We start from the raw sequence: 22,792 nt of genomic DNA on the forward strand, positions 1-22,792 counted from the left end.
TTGTCAATGTTTTTGCACGGGTGGACAAAGGTTGGGCTGAGCTAGCCAAAAATTTGGTGTGCAGCCAGAAGTTGTGGTCAATGGGTGTGCCAATATCTATTGGTGGTATGGTCATTTTAAGCTCAAAATCCAAACAGCAAGATATGGGTAACAGTTTTTCAATTTGTATAAATTCAGTGTTTCTTTATATTTCCAGCCTTTAACAAACGGTAACCCCAGCGATTCAATATGTGGCGTATGATGCATCATCAGACATCATTGTTTGCCCATGAGCCACGGTAATGACAGGTATAGCATTCCGTCTTCATATATCGAAATTTAAGAGTATAGCACAGCGTTTGGGAGATATAACTCGGAGTGAAGTACATAAAAAACTACATAAGCCACTAAGCAAAATATTCACTGTTATGATGCGTGTACACTGTACATTACCCAACTTGAGAGCAGGCTTGCAACAGAAGTTATAGCATCTCAAGGGGCAGACAAACATCATACTACCACATATCAAGTCAAAGTTTGCAGGTTACAAATGTCTCTATTTCAAAACTGCGTAGTTAATAGCTAGTTTCGATGTGCTAACAAAATTCGGCGCAAGGCATGCTACGGTGCCTACGAGAAGGTGTCCTCCCTGTCCCCCTCAGCAACCTCGCCCTCCTCAATGTTGCTGAACTCCAGGAAGTGTGTCGGCCTGTGGTCCTCGTGGTAGAAGTCTCGGGGCGTCCCCAGCTTCATGCTGTACTTCATCAATGGGTCATGCTTGACTCCCATGAAGTTGTAGTTCCAGGGCGCGTTGTCCGGAACCTGGTGGAGACAAAAGTGTAGTGAATAATATTTCAAATTTCAAAGGTGGCTGGTTCCATAGAACAATTGCTACGGAATATGGGCTTGCTAAGATGAGTATGTACCATGTAGAACCCAAGGAAGCGGTCACTGAGAAGCATCTGGACCTTCTCGTAGTGAGTTGGGAGATAACCATGTGGGTTGCTCCCATTGTCCTTGTTGCTACGGCCCCACTCATAACCGCTTGGTGTCAATTTGTATGCGGTCAGTGAGCACGATCCTGGGGTAAAGCTGCATGTCAAAATGATGCACTTCTCACCATCCCACTGCTTGTTGTTCTCCAAAATCTTAGCATGCGATGTCAAGTCCTGCAAGGCACAACAGAACGAACAGTTCAGTAATTGAGACTCCGGATCATTCCCTAAAGAGGCTCTCCATTAAAGAATGTGCAAGAAACAACAGAATACAGTTCAGTAGTGAGAGACTGGATCACACGCAAAAAAGGAATATACTATTGAATGTGCCAACAACAGAACCACCAATTTAGGACTGGAACTTTCACGGAGAATAACAAACTCACTATTATAAAATATACAAGAAAGCTATTTTGCTGCTATAATAGTATTCCAAATCACCCGTAAACTCTGGCCGTCTGGTTGCATGTTTAACAAAATATGTGCATCCCTTTTTTAAGCAGCTGACCCCAACACCATTTCAGTTTGCCACTCCCACTAATTAATCTAAATCCATCCACTTGGTACACTTCCCATTGATTAGTCCCCAACATATCGCTTTGGTAGCCTATGAAGAAGTCCATCGGTCCATCCACTCACCGATTTAGTGTATGATTGACCCTAGATGACCTTGCTAGATGAGGTATATGTACTAGCGAATTCAATTAAATTATGAATGCGTAGTGTTGGCTCTATACTCATATGCACAACTTCAAGATTTAAATTACCCCTTAGCTAAATCATCCTATTCTAGATACATCCATTTGCTGCTCCAGCCAAGCAAGTTTGGCCTGCGTCTGTCCACTCGCATCCCTGTGCCACAGAGGAGCCCCTTTTCTCAAAGATAAGATACAGATGAATAACCATTTAGTTACGTTTGTGTTAGAATCTGTTGATGCCGTTGATCGTATGGAACTACTTCTCTTTCTTTAAGTTGTGTGTTAATTGCATAATACTACTACTGTTTAATACCTCCGTCCAGGTTTACTAGTCCCTCTCGTAGTTTGGGTCAAAGTTTGACCGCATATTTGACTAACAAAATGTTAATGCATGTCATAAAAAATTATATTGTTGGATTCGTATTTCAACGTAATTTCCAATGATATCAATTTTGCTATATATAACTTGTATTTTGTTAGTTAAAATCATGGTCAAAATATGACCCAGAATACGAGGGTGACTAATAAACCAGGACGGAGGTAGTATTTAAGTTGTGTTAATCAATTGAGTACTTTTGGTGAAGTTGTTTCTTTCAGGATATATCCATGCATAAGGCTATCGGTGGTCATTAGAATAGATGGCAATGTAATTTTCTTGAACCTGCTTTGTTGGGAAGAACAAGTTAGTATGCACGAAATTTTTGGTAACAATGATTATTTCTCTTCAGTCTAATTCACATCTAAAGTTGTAAACAAATATCCTGCAGCGTGTAGGGTCTCAGCCTAGTACATGTGTACATATTGTGCAACATGGGTAGAGAAGGTTAAATTTTGTGTTGTATGTAAACAAATTTTGTATTGTATTTTGTATCGAGGAGAATTTAAGTTCTTATTGTTCTTATATGGATGACGGATGAGATTCCATAGATAGAGAGACAGTGGACACAACATATCTGATATGCAGCTATTCCATTCCAGATAAGAATCATAAAGTTGGGTTTCAAGGTAAAAATTGTAGGAAACAAACCTGAGGCGATAGCTGAGGAGCTTCATTCGGCTGGGTATGCATCCATCCCAATGGCTCCAAGTCCGCGAGGAACTCATGCTCTGGTAGATTCACTGGGAGAGTCACCATCTGGTGAGTTCCATGCTGTGGGGGAATGGATATGCATCTAATCTCCTTGACTTGGGGATTATCCTGTGGACTCAGTCCATACAGGAAACCTGCAACCTGTGTCCGTAGATCTGCTATGCATATAAACTTCTTCAATATATTCTTGGGCATGATGTAAGTATAGCCAGTCTCCTGTACACAGAATACATACGGTCAGTAAGCATTCAGCAGTCAATAGTTGGGAATTCTATGGGTAAATTGAGGAGAGAGTGGTTGCTGTACTGACCTTTATATCATCTGAGTTAACATAAATGTGGTTGACACGGAGATATAAGTTTGTAGCAGAGATGGCCCTGACACGCCAGTCTGTTTTCGACGCAAATGCTGCTTGCTCGTATGGACTGGTTGTCGTGATAATGAGTTCATCGCCATGCACATTAGTTGTCCTTGTTGTAATTGCAGTTGACTGAGGTGTCTCTCGGGACTGCAAATTCAAGTAAATACATGTGTGAGAAAACTGACATGATTAGCTATGCATAGAAACTAGAAACAAAGCCTATTACAATTTTTTACCTGTTTCTCAATCTCAGCTATCTGTTGCCTCTGCTGTGATGGTGGGGCTATTTCAGCACCAAGTATTATATCACGAATCTCAGATTGTGTAAGTGCAGAGGTATTAACGTTGTTTTTCTTTGCATAATCAGAAAGAATGAGATCCCTGAGCGCACATTCGACCTTGAGCCACTGCTCATCAGTCAAACTTGGCCAGATATGATGTGGTTCCGTAACAATTGTCTTGTCAGGCTTCAGCAACATCTTAGCCTTCTCATTATTGACATGTAGTGCTCGTAATATAAGCACAAGACGAGAGAATGCAGTGTAAGATGAGATACTTTTCAACCAATCATCGTATATGTTATAAAGAACCATCTGAGGTTCTGTAGCCTTGAGAATAAGATCACCGAATTTCTCAATCTTCAAGCAAGCTTGGAATGGCAGCTGCAACTCACTACCCTTAATAACAATGTTAGGGAAGTCAAGCAGATGGACTTCCAACGGATCCAACATACCCTTCCTTGTCACAATAATTTGCTTTGGCTGCTCTTCCACAGGAAGAGATCGAACTAAGGCAGCAACCTCCTCAGCTGTTTTCCACTTGGCCAGCTGCCCTAGACGCTTTTGTCCTGCCCATACACTTGTATGGATGACCTGCAGATTATAATCCATTTTCATTTAAATCTTCCAAGTTGTGATATGGCACAGTTATGCCATTACTACAACAAAACTAGAATTAAAAGCACAAGAAAAAGAACAAACCTTCAGAAAGAGTTGACCAGTCCTTGGATTGAAAATAAAGATTGCACCATTAATTGGTTTGGTGGTCAGGTTACCCTCGAAGGTTTTGTGAATAGTAACACGATAGACATTTGTGTCATCCACAAACCATATGATTTGGTTGCTGAATATCTCTCCATAGTTCTGTGAAGACAGATATGGCTCAGTGGGTTCAGATGAATACAACTGGAGACCCTTCCTTATTCGCTCCCTCAGCACGTACAGGGCAGGATTTGACTGTAAAAAAAATCACGTCATTTAAACAAGACATCTACCACAACAGAGATATGCCAACAACAGCTATATTTGTTTATTACCTTCATGATCTTGTTCATTGCTTGCTGGAGGAGAGGCTTTGACCCGGGGAACCAGTTACCGAAAGCAGAGTGCAAATTATATGCTAGATCAAGTCCAATCATCACCCCTGCAAGAAATATTAATCAACATTAACTACAGATGATTCATACTAGGCAAGAAATTGGCAGTCCATGGATACTCAAAATCATACCAGTCGGAGAAGGGTAGATGGACATATTATCTGTTGTATAATCCATAAATTTAGCCCTTGTGTAACGTTCTATGTCATGTGAGTCATAGTCTCCCCATCGTAGTTGCACATCAATCCAATACTTGTTACTTGCTTTCTGGTCGAAGACATCCTTTGACTCAGAAACTAAGCTTGGTTTAGACATCTGCCACCTGTGTGCAGCAAAAAGGAGGACATCTGCACAGGAACTGTTCATCTTGTAACTCTTCCTGGGATGTATTGTCTCTTTCTGTACTGTCTCAATCTCCAACGCATCCAACTCCTGATCCAGAACTTGACAAAGATCCATAACAACACTTTCATGGACCTTCTGCCAAAGATGTGCACGGAAAATCTGGATCAGAGAGATTTTCAGGGTCGGAATTTTACCATGCATGAATATCCCTGTCAGATCTAGCTGAACCTGGAAACCAACATATACATTTGCACGATTAATGGTTGGTGACCACCAAAGGGTAAATCTTCTATTGGGGATCTGGTTAAGCCCAGAACGCTGCGCATTTGTCAGTTTTTTGTACTTCATTGATTCCTCAAAACCTGAAGCCTTCTCCCAGAACAGACCCTCCCAGGTAGGGAAATATGTTCCTTTAAATAAGGTATGTTCCAGGATACCTTCCACACCTCCGAGTGCTTGGATGACATCAGTTCTGTAGTTGTTTAAGTTCCATAGCTTTCCATCATGCCGCTGATGTGTCCACCAGAATGGGTTTTGTTTCAGCACTTGATACTGCTTGAAGTCTGTTCTGACCCTCCATCCTTTGTCATATGCCAAAGTGTGGCGGTCTTTTTGGAAAAGTGTGTTGATACGAGGTATACCTCTATCCCAGGAATCTTCCAGATCCTCAAGTGTTAAGCGCCTGTTCTGTGATTGTGCTTCCTGCCTCTTCAAAGCATATTCAGCCCACACGCGCTGTGAATCAATGAACTCACTCTCCCATGGTTGGATGTAGCGATACAAGTTAGGGATTAGCTGGTCCTCTTCATGACTCATACCACTTCGAAAATGCGTCACACCAACATCTGTCTGTTTGCTATACCTGAGATCACTCTGTGGTATCAAAATGTGACCCATTGACAACATGCCCAGACCTCCAATTTCCTTCGGTGTATAAAAGATAACTGGTGGAAACCTGCTAGGCATCTTTGAGTTCAGGCCAATCTTTATACGAGTCTGGATCTTGTTTTCACATTTTACAAGCAGATCCAATAGTTCCTGCGTATGAACAGTGGCTTCACGGAAATATGTCATGAGGCCAATGAGAGCAGTGTTCCACTTGTTAACTATCTTGGTAAATGTTGTTGACCCTGATGACATAAGGATTTGCCTGACACGGTTCTCAAACACTTTCATGTGTTCATCATCAACCCTCAAAAATGCAATGGCTGTCCTTTCCTTTGTCTGCTCACTCTGTAAATTCCATACCCCATCTTTTGTGTTGCTGAATGCCTCCTGAGTCATACGTATCTTCGGCAGAATACGGACCTCGAACCCAGACATGCTAAAGAGCAGGTTTGGGTTATCCTTGCTGTACACAGAAACAAAGCCATTCTCCCATTCTAATGTAGTAATGCTCCTTGGGAGGCGGTTCTTCATATCCCAAAATACACTTCTTCCAAGATTTACATCATGCTTCATGAGCCTCATTCTTGCATCCCTAGGCCAACATTTCTTGTTATTGTAACCGACCATGTTCTCATTGTTAGGATCAGGATGCTCTGTCAAGTAACGCTGAATTAAATCCCTTGCTTCTTCATGAGTGAAGCGGAACATTATATGCACCTTGTCAATATATCTAGAATAGAGCCTGATGGGATGCCTTGTCTCAACTTTTGTGTCAATATATGTAAGGAACTCATTTGGCATCTGTGGTGGCCCTGCAATCTCACTAGCTCGAGTTAAACCAAGAAGCAGGAGATCCAGCACCAGCCCATAGTATTGCACAACAAAAGATGCAAACTGAAGACCTCGAATAAGACCATAAGAATTTGTGTGACTCATATCCTTATAAGACAACACAACATTGTTCTTTGCAGTGACATAATCAGCAATGTTATGGTCCAGGACCAACCGTAGAAGCCTGTTCAACAGAGTCAGATCAATTTTTTCAAAGAACTTCTCAAATTTTGTCTGCAGCATCACAACACACTGCCCATCGCTCGTGTCCCATATGTCCTGCAAATTGTTTATACCTTGGCACCATTTGTAAACAAGTAGAGGAGGCGGCTCTGAATCAGCAGGCTTTACCCAGTTTGGGAAGAGGTGGCGCTTGTCCCCCTCATACCACAAGTATTGGTCAAGGTATGCATCAGTAATTTTCTCAAGAGGCTCAATTTCATATACCGGAATCAAGTAGCTATACAGATCCATAAACTCAATGCCAACTTCCTTAAAAGCACGCTGAGTAAGAAGATGCCGTTTTATCCTTGACAAGGCTTCATGCGGATTATCATATGCTTGTTCAATTAAACCCAGTTCCTCTCTTTGCAGTTGATTTAACCTTACTGCCACACTATAAGACTCTTTTAGCCTTTCCAGAGCCAGTATAAGAAGTTTGGTATCATGCTTGTATGAGAGTGGAGGAAAAGGAATCGGTGAGAACTTTCTTGATTCAAGCCAATGAACTGTGGTTGTATAAATAGCAACTGCCTCTTCAGGTGTTACATATGGCCCATCTTTCAAGTAATTGTGCTGCCTCTCTTGTTCTGCCTTCAGCCACAGACGTGTTAACCTTCCAAGATTTTTGCGGCAGACGGTCTTGTCAACTGTAGCACCACGCCGGATACGCTCACGGTTGTAGTGAGCGACATTTGTCCACCAATCAGCCTTGGACTTCACATAACGAAGTATCATATTTTCAATAGGAACCGGCAGGCCAGGGACCTTCCAGGGGATGTTTGCCTTCCAGCAGCGCCATGCCTCACTAAGATGCTGTAGTATAGTCCGGGCCTTGTTTTGCTTGATGCCCTCTGGCATAGCATCAAGGACATCATGCATAACTGCAGTTCGAAGCTCCAGGTCAAAGTGTGACTCAACACGTTGCTTGGTTACTGTTTTAGCAACTCCTTTTGAATGGCGACCTTCAAACTGCCTGGCCAGCAAATTACCTAACCACCTTTCAAGCAAGGGTACAATACCACGAAGGAAAAACAGCCACACTCTCCACATTGGAGCCCAAAATCCACAGCCAGGCCCTTTTCCAACAGGACCAGTGTTGAAACGATAATATATCAAGTGCTTCAGATCTTTGCACATTCTAATTTGCCGCATCAGACGATACTTGTATCTGTACATACCAGTCAACTGACCAACATGGGAGAATATGTATTGCAAACCATCGGCCAACTGAAAGGCATCAACATTTCCCAAGCGAAATTGGATGTTTGCATCAACAACTAGCTTAGTAAGTCGCAAAATCTCACGGCACAAGTGGAATGCATTTCCAAAACGAGATTTCTTTCTCTCCTTTGTTGTGAGAGTCTTCACAGGCTTCAAGTTGAAATTGTAGTCTAAATGAAGATAGTTAAGATTCTTCCTGTGAATCAACAAGTTTAGCATGTTGTAGCCCTGCTTGCAAACTTGCAACCCAGCTTCTGCCCAGTCAAGCTCTGTAGTTTGAAAGAACTTTGTTGCTTGCAGAGAACGGAACAGATGTTTCTTCTTCTGTGCTTTAGGCGGCCTATGGTGTAGCTCATTAAGCACATAGCACTTCAGCAGCTTCTGGTAACTCACCCGGACTTTAACTGGATATGCTGGTGGGCTGCAAAACAGATATCGACGGAATCATGAGCAAAAAATATACTACAGAAGAAACTATGTTAAGACAATATTAAACTCACTGCAGTACTCACCAGTGCTCTTTGAACCACTCAGATACAAGAGGAATGTCCTCAGCACGGCGTGTTCTACCAGATCTCATGTTAAAAGGCTTTGGGGCAAAGAGTAATGAAATGCCGGCAGCTGTCGTATCAGTGTAGAGTGGAGTTTCTTTCAAAAGAGGGCCCACTCCATCGGGAAGACTAAAGTCGTCTTCGTCTTCCTCTTCACTTGCTTTCTTCTCCCGGCGATCAATCTTGCTGGTTGAAGTGATTGGATTTATCAGAGGATCATAGTAAAATGCAGGTAAATCTGGATCCTCCGTCTTGATATACATTATCATAGGAGTATGATATATGCAAAGTCTCACTTTCCTTGGCCTGTTATTGTACAAGTGTGGGAACGCAATTCTGTATTCAGTCCGAAGTGGTTGACGGATGATGAGTTTGTTGATATCATTAAACTCATTCCAGTCCTCATCCCCTTTCTCCATATCACGGTAGAGTGGCTCAAATTTTGGACCTCCTGATGAGAATGAAAAAATAACATCAGTGCATGATAAGAAAACCTGCGATGTAGAAGAAAATGTTTTCCTGTTCTGATAAAGCATAAGAAAATACATTTGCAGAAAATACAAGTTCTGGTTGCTTACGTTTTCACAAAGCCTTGCCAATAGTTAGATACCAAGTGGGAGAAATTTTGATTTAACCAGCAACCAAAAGCTACACCTACTATGCTAGTCGACTTGCCGTGGCAGTATTTTTTAGCTTGATGCATCAAACATGGCTTAGAAAAGAAAAGACAAATATGATTACCTGGGATACACATGTTGAGTGCTTTGGCAGTAAAGAAAGACTCCATGTCAAACAAATAGAAATAATTCCGGTCAATCAAGTCTGACAAAAGTTGACCAGCCAGGCGATAGAGTGTTGCCATGATGGGAAGAGATAGATGCCATTTCCTGTAACTGGGACCGTTTATAAGCTTAGTCTTCACCAGAGGCTTGTGATCATAAAACCATTTATACACAGCTCCATCTTCATCTGGGTCCAACTCCAATTGTATAGCCTCTAACGGTTCAACATCCAACAAATTATCAGCATAATCCAGTGGAGGTTCCTCGTCATCAAATGGAGGAAAGCGCATTCTTTTGAAATGCCGCCTATCTCTCTTCTCCCTTCGCATCATGATCCACATTGAGCCCCACTGTGGAAAGCGTGTTATAAGAGATACATTTTAAGCAAGTAACAGGGTGAAAGATAAATATAAAATAAAAAAGAGAGTGTTGAACATGGAAGAAGAATGAATCTAGATCATCACCTGTGCCAGGTAAATGGGCTCAACTACCCACGGGATCTCGTTTACGAAGGTTATGGCACCGGTGATATGGTACAAGATCTTAACATCCCGAACCTGAAAACAAGAGTCTATTATTATATGGCCATGGAACAGGTAATCTTGGCAACAACAAGACACTAATGTTCATATAATGCACAACAAAAGGATGTACCTGTTCCCAGGGCATCGGCATATTCTCCAGTAGTTTGTAAACGGCATGAGGTACAAACTTGAGTGCTCCAAGATAAACACGCTTGTCATGTCTGTACTTCTTCGAAGACATGTCCCCATGGTCCCTGCTCAACAAAACAAAGATGTATAAATTTACTGAAACAGAAGCAGATCTTCAATCTATGGCACGAGAAGGCTTCGAAATTGATTGTGTTGTACATATGACAAAGTGCAAACTCTCAATTCTTCAAGTTATCATGAACTCATTCCAGGTCGTGGTTTGCATCTCTGGTGGCGTGTGTGTTAAGCATAGAAAGAATGGCCGTGTATATGCTCAGAACAGAAAGAGTGTCCATGTATTTGTTCAGAAATATGCTCAGAAGCCAGGGCAGAAACCTCTAGTTAATATCCCTGCAACTTATGATCATATGAAAGCCAACTAGACCCAGCTACAAAGCTTCACAGACCAAGAGCTATAGCAACTAGCAAACTGAAAAAAGAAAACCATAACTAATCGACATATCTATCATCTTGACTCCAGGAATTTAGAGTTGAAGCAACTAGCAAATTAAAGATGTTCACCATAACTAGAGGATGAAAATATAAAAAATATCACGAAACTAATTTCCAGGATCTAGAGAGTCAGAGACAACAATCTTATGCCTAATTCCAGTGACCACAAATCGTAAGCAGAAATCAGCAACAAACACATGATGCCGAGCAGAAAATAACACAGGTAAATCCAAACCTAAACATTATCGAATCACAGTTATAACCATAAACCCCACGCGTAACATCAAACCATATGATCGCGCCATCACTAACTTCAGTAGAGACGGCTATCACAGCCATGCCACTAGTTCAAAGCTACACACGGCTACGGGACGACCTAAGATCATAGGCATCACAGCGCGAGACGAGCACCGAGGGACCCAAAATCTAGCCACGAGCAGTACAGGGCGCTCGAAAAATCCGAGGGCGGCGCGGGTCTGGACATTGTACCTGATGATTTTTCGCACGTGCTCGGGGGGCATGTCCTCCTTCTGCGCCTCGACGAAGCCGAACTTGCGCTTGTCGCCGTAGCGCTTGGAGTTGAGCTGGTGCCACTTGCGGGCCTTCTCCACGAGCTGCGCCTCGAGCTCTGCCGGCGTGAGCGACTGGCCTGCCTGCGGCGGCGCGGCGGCCTGCGGGGGCGGGGCCGGAACAGCGCCGACCGTGCCCGGAGGAGGAGGCGCAGCCGCCATCGGCGGCGGCGGCGGCACGCCGTTCCACATCGGCGGCGATGAGGGACGCGGCAGCCTCCGCTGCTGCTGCTAGGGTTTAAAGACTCGAGTGAGTCGGATGGGGTTCCGGGTTCGACCTCCCGTGGGGTCGGGAGGAATAGAATGAAGGGCCAACAAGAGGGAGATGGGCTAATTTGTAAATGTAAGAGAACCTCAAGTTTTTTTTTAGACAAACCAACAAAGCTTTATTCACCCGTCACACAGTTTACAGGGACGAACAAAAGATCCCCATGGTGACTTAATCAGACATGACGGCCAACCCCGAGCGTTAACGCATGCTTTGCTAGTCTGTGAGCCTCGACATTCGAGGTTCTAAATTCATGGCTAAAAAAACAGGAAACTAAAGAAGTAGCTTGTGCCTTGATTTCCAGCACAATTGCCGCATAGGATGAGGCAGTTCCTCCCTTGATCGCTTCGATGGCCTGCTTACAGTCGAATGCCACATGAACTTGCTGAATGTACAGGTCATTAGCCAGTGCTAATGCCTCTCTAATGGCTAGAGATTCCAGAACTTCAGGATCATCGATGTTTCTGAAAATAACTACAGAAGCTCCCTGGTAGATGCCTTCTGAGTTACGCGCAACAGCGCTCACAGCACCAAAACCTCCCGCTCTAGGAGTAGCTGCGTCAACATTGATCTTCACATGTCCTTCCCGCGGTGGAATCCAGGAATTTGGTCGCTCCTCCTGAGGCGCCGGTCTTAGTACCGGCTTCTTCAACACTTTAAGTTCAGAGAGATAAGTTGGGACGAAACTATGGGTCACAAAAGGTGTTTGGAAGATTCCCTCGTGGATAACCTTGCGGCGAGCATGCCAGATCACCGACAAGGTGACAATCAGTTCTGCGAAGTCTTCAGCTGATAGTGATTCACTCATAGTAAAAAGCCAAAACTTTGCGCTATCAACTCTAGTCTCGCACATGTGTTGAACAAGTTCTTCTTTGCTCAAAGCCCACACACTTCTCGCCATGGTGCATTTAATTAACGAATGTCTCCAGCTATCTTCAACACCGCACAGTGCGCACACGTGAGATGGCGACATATTACGGTGATGTAGAACGTCACCCGTCGGCAACGAGTGTTGAGCCAGCCTCCAGGTGAAAACCTTTAGTTTTGATGGAACTTGCATATACCAGATTGAGGACCATCCCTTCTTCTCGCTGGCACTGTTGGAAACATTATGCCCCTCCTCGAGCCAGGCCTCTCTGCTTGCCTTGATGCGTGAAATCATCCTATATGCCGAAGCAATAGAGAACCGGCCTCGGGGATCCTCTGCACATGCCCAAAAATCACCAACATGTCTCGTGCATAGAGGGATCTTGAGGATCGTATCGGCATCCAGTGGAACAAACACCTCCCGGACCAAATCCTCTTGCCATGAGGCTGTGGTGGTGCTGATAAGATCTGAAACAAATTGAGGAGGGTTAGCAACCCTAGAAGAAAGAGGCTTCATTAGCCCATCCCTGGGCAGCCAATTATGCTCCCAGATTTGTGTTGTGGTTCCGTCTCCTATCCTCCGAATAATCCCGTTCAGCATGGTGTCCCGTCCATCCAAGATAGAGCGCCAAATCTGCGATGGTGATGGTCCAAGTTCAGCCTCTACAATTGTGGTATCCGGGAAGTAGATTGCCTTCAGAATACGCGCACTCAAGGACTCTGGATTTTGAAGTAGTCGCCAAGCTTACCGAGACAACAAAGCAAGGTTGAAAAGTTCCATGTCTCGAAAACCTAGACCACCCAAGATTTTAGGATTGGTCATAATACCCCAGGATACCCAACACGGTTTTCTTTTTCCATGTTTGCTGCCCCACCAGAATTGATGAATGAGGGAAGTAATACTCTCACAGAGACCCCTTGGCAATCTAAAGCAAGACATTGAAAACACAGGGATGGCTTGTGCAACTGATTTGATCAATACCTCCTTCCCAGCGGCAGACAAGAGCTTTTCCATCCAACCCTTGATCCTTTCCCATACCCTATCACAGAGATATTTGAAAGTGCCATTCTTTGACTGCCCTACCTCCGTCGGCATCCCCAAGTACCTTTCACTCAAGGTCTCGTTTTGCACATTAAGAACGTCCTTTACCTCATGTCTTTCAGAAACAAGGCAGCCCTTGCTAAAAAAGATAGAGGATTTTTCATTGTTAACTTTCTGTCCCGATGCTCCACAATAAACATCCAATAGGTTTGAAACCCGGGTTGCACCCTCCACACTAGACTTAAAAAGCAGCAGGCTGTCATCTGCAAACAACGAGTGGTTAACAGCCGGAGCTGTCGGTGCCACCTTGACGCCATTGAGCACTGATGACTGAGTATTAAAATTTAAAAGGCACGAAAGGCCCTCTGCTGCTAGCAAGAATAGGTAGGGGGAGATGGGATCTCCCCGTCGAATGCCTCTTGTGGGTTTAAACTATTCCAGCTTCTCTCCATTGAATAAAACCGAAAAAGATACAGACCTGACCATGGACATCACCACATCAATGTCACGCCCAATATGCGACCCTATCCAAAAGGAACTCGAAGGTCCCACCAAGGATAGACCCGCATATTGAAACGCTTTTGCAAGGTGGATATCATTACATCAACATTACATAATATATGGGGATACATACAAGAGGCATACGATGCCACATGAATACAACATCACAATACATCAGAGCATCATCCGACTACGGATGAAACACAAACAGAAACTCAAATGACATCCACCCTGCTAGCCCAGGCTGCCGACCTGGAACCTATCCCTTGATCGAAGAAGAAGCAGAAGAAGAACTCAACGCAAGCAAGCATCGCTCGCGTCATGATCATCGCATAAACCTGTACCTGCAACTGTTGTTGTAATAATCTGTGAGCCACGAGGACTCAGCAATCCCATTACCATGGGTATCAAGACTAGCAAAGCTTAATAGAAAAGGAAGGGGTAAAGTGGTGAGGCTGCAGCAGCGACTAAGCATATATGGTGGCTAACATACGCAAATAAGAGCGAGAAGAGAGCAAGCGGAACGGTCGTGAAGCTAGCAATGATCAAGAAGTGATCCTGAACTCCTACTTACGTCAAACATAACCCAAAGGTCGTGTTCACTTTCCGGACTCCGCCGAAAAGAGACCATCACGGCTACACACGCGGTTGATGCGTTTTAATTCAGATCTGGTGTCAAGTTATCTACAACCGGACATTAACAAATTCCCATCTGCCTATAACCGCAGGCACGGCTTTTGAAAGATTATACCCTGCAGGGGTGTCCCAACTTAGCCCATGACAAGCTCTCGCGATCAACGAAGGAATAGACCTTCTCCCAGGAAGACCCGATCAGACTCGGAATCCCGGTTTACAAGACATTTCGACAATGGTAAAACAAGACCAGCAAGACCGCCCGATGCGCCGACAATCCCGATAGGAGCTGCACATATCTCGTTCTCAGGGCAACACCGGATGAACACTACGTACAACTAAAACCTGTTGGAAATATGCCCTAGAGGCAATAATAAAAGTATTATTATATTTCAATGTTCATGATAAATGTCTTTTATTCATGCTATAACTGCATTATCCGGAAATCGTAATACACGTGTGAATACTTAGACCACAATATGTCCCTGGTGAGCCTCTAGTTGACTAGCTCGTTGTGATCAACAGATAGTCATGGTTTCCTGACTATGGACATTGGATGTCGTTGATAACGGGATCACATCATTAGGAGAATGATGTGATGGACAAGACCCAATCCTAAGCATAGCATAAAAGATCGTGTAGTTCGTTTTGCTAGAGCTTTGCCAATGTCAAGTATCTCTTCCTTAGACCATGAGATCGTGTAACTCCCGGATACCGTAGGAGTGCCTTGGGTGTATCAAACGTCACAACGTAACTGGGTGACTATAAAGGTGCATTACAGGTATCTCCGAAAGTATCTGTTGGGTTGACACGGATCGAGACTGGGATTTGTCACTCCGTATGACGGAGAGGTATCTCTGGGCCCACTCGGTAATGCATCATCATAATGAGCTCAATGTGACCAAGGTGTTGGACACGGGATCATGCATTACGGTACGAGTAAAGTGACTTGCCGGAAACGAGACTGAACAAGGTATTGGGATACCGACGATCGAGTCTCGGGCAAGTAACGTACCGATTGACAAAGGGAATTGCATACAGGGTTTGATCGAATCCTCGACATCGTGGTTCATCCGATGACAACATCGAGGAGCATGTGGGAGCCATCATGGGTATCCAGATCCCGCTGTTGGTTATTGACCTGAGAGCGTCTAGGTCATGTCTGCATGTCTCCCGAACCCGTAGGGTCTACACACTTAAGGTTCAGTGACGCTAGGGTTATTAGGAAGACTAGTATGTGACTACCGAATGTTGTTCGGAGTCCCGGATGGGATCCTGGACGTCACGAGGAGCTCCGGAAGGGTCCGGAGGTAAAGATTTATATATGGGAAGTTGTCAAACGGACACCGGGAAGTTTCGGGGTCATACCGGTATTGTACCGGGGCCACCGAAAGGGTTCCGGGGGTCCACCGGGAGGGGCCACCCCTCCGGGGGGCCACATGGGCTGCGTGGGGCAGGGAGCCAGCCCCTGGTGGGCTGGCCGCACCCCCTCTCTTGGGCCCTTGCGCCTAGGGTTGAGGGGGGAACCCTAGAGGGGGCGCCCCCTTGGCTTGGGGGGCAAGCCACCCTCTCCCCCTCTCCCCTTGGCCGCCACACCCCCCTAGATGGGTTCTAGGGGGCCGGCCCCCTTCTCCCTTCCCCCTATAAATAGAGGGGTGAGGGGAGGGCAGCCGCACCACCCTCCAAGGCGCAGTCCTCCCCTCCCCAACACCTCTCCTCCACCGTTGTGTGCTTGGCGAAGCCCTGTCGGAGTACTGCCTCTCCATCATCACCACGCCGTCGTGCTGCCAGTGGAGCTGTCTTCCTCAACCTCTCCTTCCCCCTTGCTGGATCAAGAAGGAGGAGATGTCTCCCGTCCTGTACGTGTGTTGAACGCGGAGGTGCTGTCCGTTCAGCACTTGGTCATCGGTGATTCGAATCACGTCGAGTACGACTACATCATCACCTTGCAAGCTTCCGCACGCGATCTACAAGTGGTATGTAGATGCAAACTCTCTCCCTTGACTCGTTGCTTAGATGAACTCATAGATGGATCTTGGTGAAACCGTAGGAAAAATTTTAATTTTCTGCAACGTTCCCCAACAGTGGCATCATGAGCTAGGTCTATGCGTAGTTCTCTTTGCACGAGTAGAACACAATTTTGTTGTGGGCGGGGATTTTGTCATCTTACTTGCCTCTACTAGTCTTTTCTTGCTCAACGGTATTGTGGGATGAAGCGGCCCGGACCAACCTTACACGTACGCTTACGTGAGACCGGTTCCACCGACTGACATGCACTAGTTGCATAAGGTGGCTGGCGGGTGTCTGTCTCTCCCACTTTAGTTGGAGCGGAATCGATGAACAGGGCCCTTATGAAGGGTAAATAGAAGTTGACAAAAATCACGTTGTGGTGATTCGTAGGTAAGAAAACGTTCTTGCTAGAACCCAATTGCAGCCACGTAAAAGATGCAACAACAATTAGAGGACGTCTAACTTGTTTTTGCAGCGATTGATCATGTGATGTGATATGGCCAGAAGTTGTGATGAATGATGAGTTGTGATGTATGAGATCATGTTCTTTGTAATAGGATTCACGACTTGCATGTCGATGAGTATGACAACCGGCAGGAGCCATAGGAGTTGTCTTTATTTTTTGTATGACCTGCGTGTCATTGAATAACGCCATGTAAACTACTTTACTTTATTGCTAAACGTTAGTCATAGAAGTAGAAGTAGTCGTTGGCGTGACAACTTCATGAAGACACAATGATGGAGATCATGATGATGGAGATCATGGTGTCAAGCCGGTGACAAGATGATCATGGAGCCCCGAAGATGAAGATCAATGGAGCTATATGATATTGGCCATATCATGTCACAACTATATAATTGCATGTGATGTTTATTATGTTTTATACATCTTGTTTACTTAGGACGACGGTAGTAAATAAGATGATCCCTTACAAAAAATTTCAAGAAGTGTTCTCCCCTAACTGTGCACCGTTGCTACAGTTCGTCGCTTCTAAGCACCACGTGATGATCGGGTGTGATGGATTCTTACGTTCACATACAACGGGTGTAAGACAGTTTTACACAGCGAAAACACTTAGGGTTAACTTGACGAGCCTAGCATGTGCAGACATGGCCTCGGAACACGGAGACCGAAAGGTCGAACACGAATCGTATGGAAGATACGATCAACATGAGAATGTTCACCGACGATGACTAGTCCGTCTCACGTGATGATCGGACACGGGCTAGTCGACTCGGATCGTGTAACACTTAGATGACTAGAGGGATGTCTAATCTAAGTGGGAGTTCATAATTTGATTAGAACTTTATTATCATGAACTTAGTCTAAAACCTTTGCAAATATGTCTTGTAGATCAATGGCCAACGCTAATGTCAACATGAACTTCAACGCGTTCCTAGAGAAAACCAAGCTGAAAGATGATGGCAGCAACTATACGGACTGGGTCCGGAACCTGAGGATCATCCTCATAGCTGCCAAGAAACAATATGTCCTAGAAGGACCGCTAGGTGATGCTCCCGTCCCAGAGAACCAAGACATTATGAATGCTTGGCAGTCTCGTGCTGATGATTACTCCCTCGTTCAGTGCGGCATGCTTTACAGCTTAGAACCGGGGCTCCAAAAACGTTTTGAGCACCACGGAGCATATGAGATGTTCGAAGAGCTGAAACTAGTTTTTCAAGCTCATGCCCGGGTCGAGAGATATGATGTCTCCGACAAGTTCTACAGTTGTAAGATGGAGGAAAACAGTTCTGTCAGTGAGCACATCCTGAAGATGTCTGGGTTGCACAACCGTATGACCCAGCTGAACATTAACCTCCCAGATGAGGCGGTCATTGACAGAATCCTCCAATCGCTCCCACCAAGCTACAAGAGCTTTGTGATGAACTACAACATGCAGGGGATGGAAAAGACCATTCCTGAAGTGTTCTCGATGCTGAAGTCAGCAGAGGCTGAAATCAAGAAAGAACATCAAGTGTTGATGGTCAATAAGACCACTAAGTTCAAGAAGGGCAAGGGTAAGAAGAACTTCAAGAAGGACGGCAAGGAGGTTGCCGCACCTGGTAAGCCAGTTACCGGGAAGAAGTCAAAGAATGGACCTAAGCCTGAGACTGAGTGCTTTTATTGCAAGGGGAAGGGTCACTGGAAGCGGAACTGCCCCAAATACTTAGCAGATAAGAAGGCCGGCAAAACCAAAGGTATATTTGATATACATGTAATTGATGTGTACCTTACCAGTACTCGTAGTAACTCCTGGGTATTTGATACCGGTGCCGTTGCTCATATTTGTAACTCACAGCAGGAGCTGCGGAATAAACGGAGACTGGCAAAGGACGAGGTGACGATGCGCGTCGGGAATGGTTCCAGAGTCGATGTGATCGCCGTCGGCACGCTGCCTCTACATTTACCTACGGGATTAGTTTTGAACCTTAATAATTGTTATTTAGTGCCAAGTTTGAGCATGAACATTGTATCTGGATCTCGTTTAATACGAGATGGCTACTCATTTAAATCTGAGAATAATGGTTGTTCGATTTATATGAGAGATATGTTTTATGGTCATGCTCCGATGGTCAATGGTTTATTCTTAATGAATCTCGAGCGTAATATTACACATGTTCATAGTGTAGATGCCAAAAGATTTAAAGTTGATAACGATAGTCCCACATACTTGTGGCACTGCCGCCTTGGTCACATTGGTGTCAAGCGCATGAAGAAGCTCCATGCCGATGGACTTTTAGAGTCTCTTGATTATGAATCATTTGACACGTGCGAACCATGCCTTTTGGGCAAAATGACCAAGACTCCGTTCTCCGGAACAATGGAGCGAGCAACCAACTTGTTGGAAATCATACATACCGATGTGTGCGGTCCAATGAGCGTTGAGGCTCGCGGAGGATATCGTTATGTTCTCACTCTCACTGATGACTTGAGTAGATATGGGTATGTCTACTTAATGAAACACAAGTCTGAGACCTTTGAAAAGTTCAAGGAATTTCAGAATGAGGTAGAAAATCAACGTGACCGAAAGATAAAATTCTTACGATCAGATCGTGGAGGAGAATACTTAAGTCACGAATTTGGTACACACTTAAGGAAATATGGAATCGTTTCACAACTCACGCCGCCTGGAACACCTCAGCGAAACGGTGTGTCCGAACGTCGTAATCACACTCTATTGGATATGGTGCGGTCTATGATGTCTCTTACCGATTTACCGCTATCATTTTGGGGATACGCTCTAGAGACAGCTACATTCACTTTAAATAGGGCACCGTCTAAATCCGTTGAGACGACACCGTATGAATTATGGTTTGGAAAGAAACCTAAGCTGTCGTTTCTAAAAGTTTGGGGATGCGATGCTTATGTCAAGAAACTTCAACCTGAAAAGCTCGAACCCAAGTTGGAAAAATGCGTCTTCATAGGATACCCTAAGGAAACTGTCGGGTATACCTTCTACTTAAGATCCGAGGGCAAAATCTTTGTTGCCAAGAATGGATGCTTTCTGGAAAAAGAGTTTGTCTCGAAAGAAGTAAGTGGGAGGAAAGTAGAACTCGATGAAGTACTACCTCTTGAACGGGAAAGTGGCGCAGCGCAGGAAACCGTTCCTGTGATGCCCACACCAACTGAAGAGGAAAACATTGATGATGATCAAGGTACTTCGGATCAAGTTACTGCTGAACTTCGTAGGTCCACAAGGACACGTTCCGCACCAGAGTGGTACGGCAACCCTGTCCTGGAAATCATGTTGTTAGACAACAATGAACCTTTGAACTATGAAGAAGCGATGGCGGGCCCGGATTCCAACAAATGGCTTGAAGCCATGAAATCCGAGATAGAATCCATGTATGAAAACAAAGTATGGACTTTGACAGACTTGCCCGATGATCGGCGAGCGATAGAAAACAAATGGATTTTTAAGAAGAAGACGGACGCGGATGGTAATGTTACCATCTATAAGGCTCGACTTGTCGCTAAGGGTTATCGACAAGTTCAAGGGATTGACTACGACGAGACTTTCTCTCCCGTAGCGAAGCTGAAGTCCGTCCGAATCATGTTAGCAATTGCCGCATACTATGATTATGAGATATGGCAGATGGACGTCAAAACAGCATTCCTTAATGGGCATCTTAAGGAAGAACTGTATATGATGCAGCCGGAAGGTTTTGTCGATCCTCGGAACGCTAACAAAGTATGCAAGCTCCAGCGATCCATTTATGGACTGGTGCAAGCATCTCGGAGTTGGAACATTCGCTTTGATGAGATGATCAAAGCGTTTGGGTTTATGCAGACTTATGGAGAAGCCTGCGTTTACAAGAAAGTGAGTGGGAGCTCTGTAGCATTTCTCATATTATATGTAGATGACATACTCTTGATGGGAAATAATATAGAATTTCTGGACAGCATTAAGGCCTACTTGAATAAGTGTTTTTCAATGAAGGACCTTGGAGAAGCTGCTTATATATTAGGCATCAAGATCTATAGAGATAGATCGAGACGCCTCATAGGTCTTTCACAAAGCACATACCTTGATAAGATTTTGAAGAGGTTCAAAATGGATCAGTCCAAGAAGGGGTTCTTGCCTATGTTGCAAGGTGTGAGACTGAGCTCGGCTCAATCACCGACCACGGCAAAAGATAAAGAAGAGATGAGTGTCATCCCCTATGCTTCAGCCATAGGATCTATTATGTATGCCATGCTGTGTACCAGACCCGATGTAAACCTTGCCGTAAGTTTGGTAGCAAGATACCAAAGTAATCCCGGCAAGGAACACTGGACAGTGGTCAAGAATATCCTGAAGTACCTGAAAAGGACGAAGGACATGTTTCTCGTTTATGGAGGAGACGAAGAGCTCGTCGTAAAGGGTTACGTCGATGCTAGCTTCGACTCAGATCTGGATGACTCTAAGTCACAAACCGGATACGTGTATATGTTGAATGGTGGAGCAGTAAGCTGGTGCAGCTGCAAGCAGAGCGTCGTGGCGGGATCTACGTGTGAAGCGGAGTACATGGCAGCCTCGGAGGCAGCGCATGAAGCGATTTGGGTGAAGGAGTTCATCACCGACCTAGGAGTCATACCCAATGTGTCGGGGCCGATCAAACTCTTCTGTGACAACACTGGAGCTATTGCCCTCGCCAAGGAGCCCAGGTTTCACAAGAAGACCAGGCACATCAAGCGTCGTTTCAACTCCATCCGTGAAAATGTTCAAGATGGAGACATAGAGATTTGCAAAGTGCACACGGATCTGAATGTCGCAGATCTGCTGACTAAACCTCTCTCGCGTGCAAAACATGATCAACACCAGAACTCTATGGGTGTTCGATTCATCACAATGTAACTAGATTGGTGACTCTAGTGCAAGTGGGAGACTGTTGGAAATATGCCCTAGAGGCAATAATAAAAGTATTATTATATTTCAATGTTCATGATAAATGTCTTTTATTCATGCTATAACTGTATTATCCGGAAATCGTAATACACGTGTGAATACTTAGACCACAATATGTCCCTGGTGAGCCTCTAGTTGACTAGCTCGTTGTGATCAACAGATAGTCATGGTTTCCTGACTATGGACATTGGATGTCGTTGATAACGGGATCACATCATTAGGAGAATGATGTGATGGACAAGACCCAATCCTAAGCATAGCATAAAAGATTGTGTAGTTCGTTTTGCTAGAGCTTTGCCAATGTCAAGTATCTCTTCCTTAGACCATGAGATCGTGTAACTCCCGGATACCGTAGGAGTGCCTTGGGTGTATCAAACGTCACAACGTAACCGGGTGACTATAAAGGTGCATTACAGGTATCTCCGAAAGTATCTGTTGGGTTGACACGGATCGAGACTGGGATTTGTCACTCCGTATGACGGAGAGGTATCTCTGGGCCCACTCGGTAATGCATCATCATAATGAGCTCAATGTGACCAAGGTGTTGGACACGGGATCATGCATTACGGTACGAGTAAAGTGACTTGCCGGAAACGAGACTGAACAAGGTATTGGGATACCGATGATCGAGTCTCGGGCAAGTAACGTACCGATTGACAAAGGGAATTGCATACAGGGTTTGATCGAATCCTCGACATCGTGGTTCATCCAATGACAACATCGAGGAGCATGTGGGAGCCATCATGGGTATCCAGATCCCGCTGTTGGTTATTGACCTGAGAGCGTCTAGGTCATGTCTGCATGTCTCCCGAACCCGTAGGGTCTACACACTTAAGGTTCGGTGACGCTAGGGTTATTAGGAAGACTAGTATGTGACTACCGAATGTTGTTCGGAGTCCCGGATGGGATCTTGGACGTCACGAGGAGCTCCGGAAGGGTCCGGAGGTAAAGATTTATATATGGGAAGTTGTCAAACGGACACCGGGAAGTTTCGGGGTCATACCGGTA

At 44.8% G+C, this 22,792-nt stretch overlaps 1 protein-coding gene across 1 annotated transcript; it reads right to left on the reverse strand.

The window, feature by feature from the left end:
• Positions 1 to 358: 358 nt before the first annotated feature.
• Positions 359 to 11,368, reverse strand: LOC123111825 (pre-mRNA-processing-splicing factor 8A). The gene is made up of 13 exons (XM_044532700.1): positions 10,994 to 11,368; positions 9,993 to 10,116; positions 9,803 to 9,895; positions 9,298 to 9,688; positions 8,518 to 9,007; positions 4,630 to 8,426; positions 4,439 to 4,545; positions 4,104 to 4,358; positions 3,360 to 3,995; positions 3,073 to 3,270; positions 2,700 to 2,978; positions 906 to 1,148; positions 359 to 801 (listed from the first exon to the last, which is right to left on the reverse strand). The coding sequence occupies exons 1-13, from the start codon at positions 11,263 to 11,265 to the stop codon at positions 610 to 612; spliced, it is 7,077 nt and encodes a 2,358-aa protein (XP_044388635.1). The 5' UTR covers positions 11,266 to 11,368; the 3' UTR covers positions 359 to 609.
• Between the last annotated feature and the right edge of the window lie 11,424 nt (positions 11,369 to 22,792).

The sequence above is a fragment of the Triticum aestivum genome, chromosome 5B (genome assembly GCF_018294505.1).
Source record: "Triticum aestivum cultivar Chinese Spring chromosome 5B, IWGSC CS RefSeq v2.1, whole genome shotgun sequence".
Lineage (NCBI taxonomy): Eukaryota > Viridiplantae > Streptophyta > Magnoliopsida > Poales > Poaceae > Triticum > Triticum aestivum.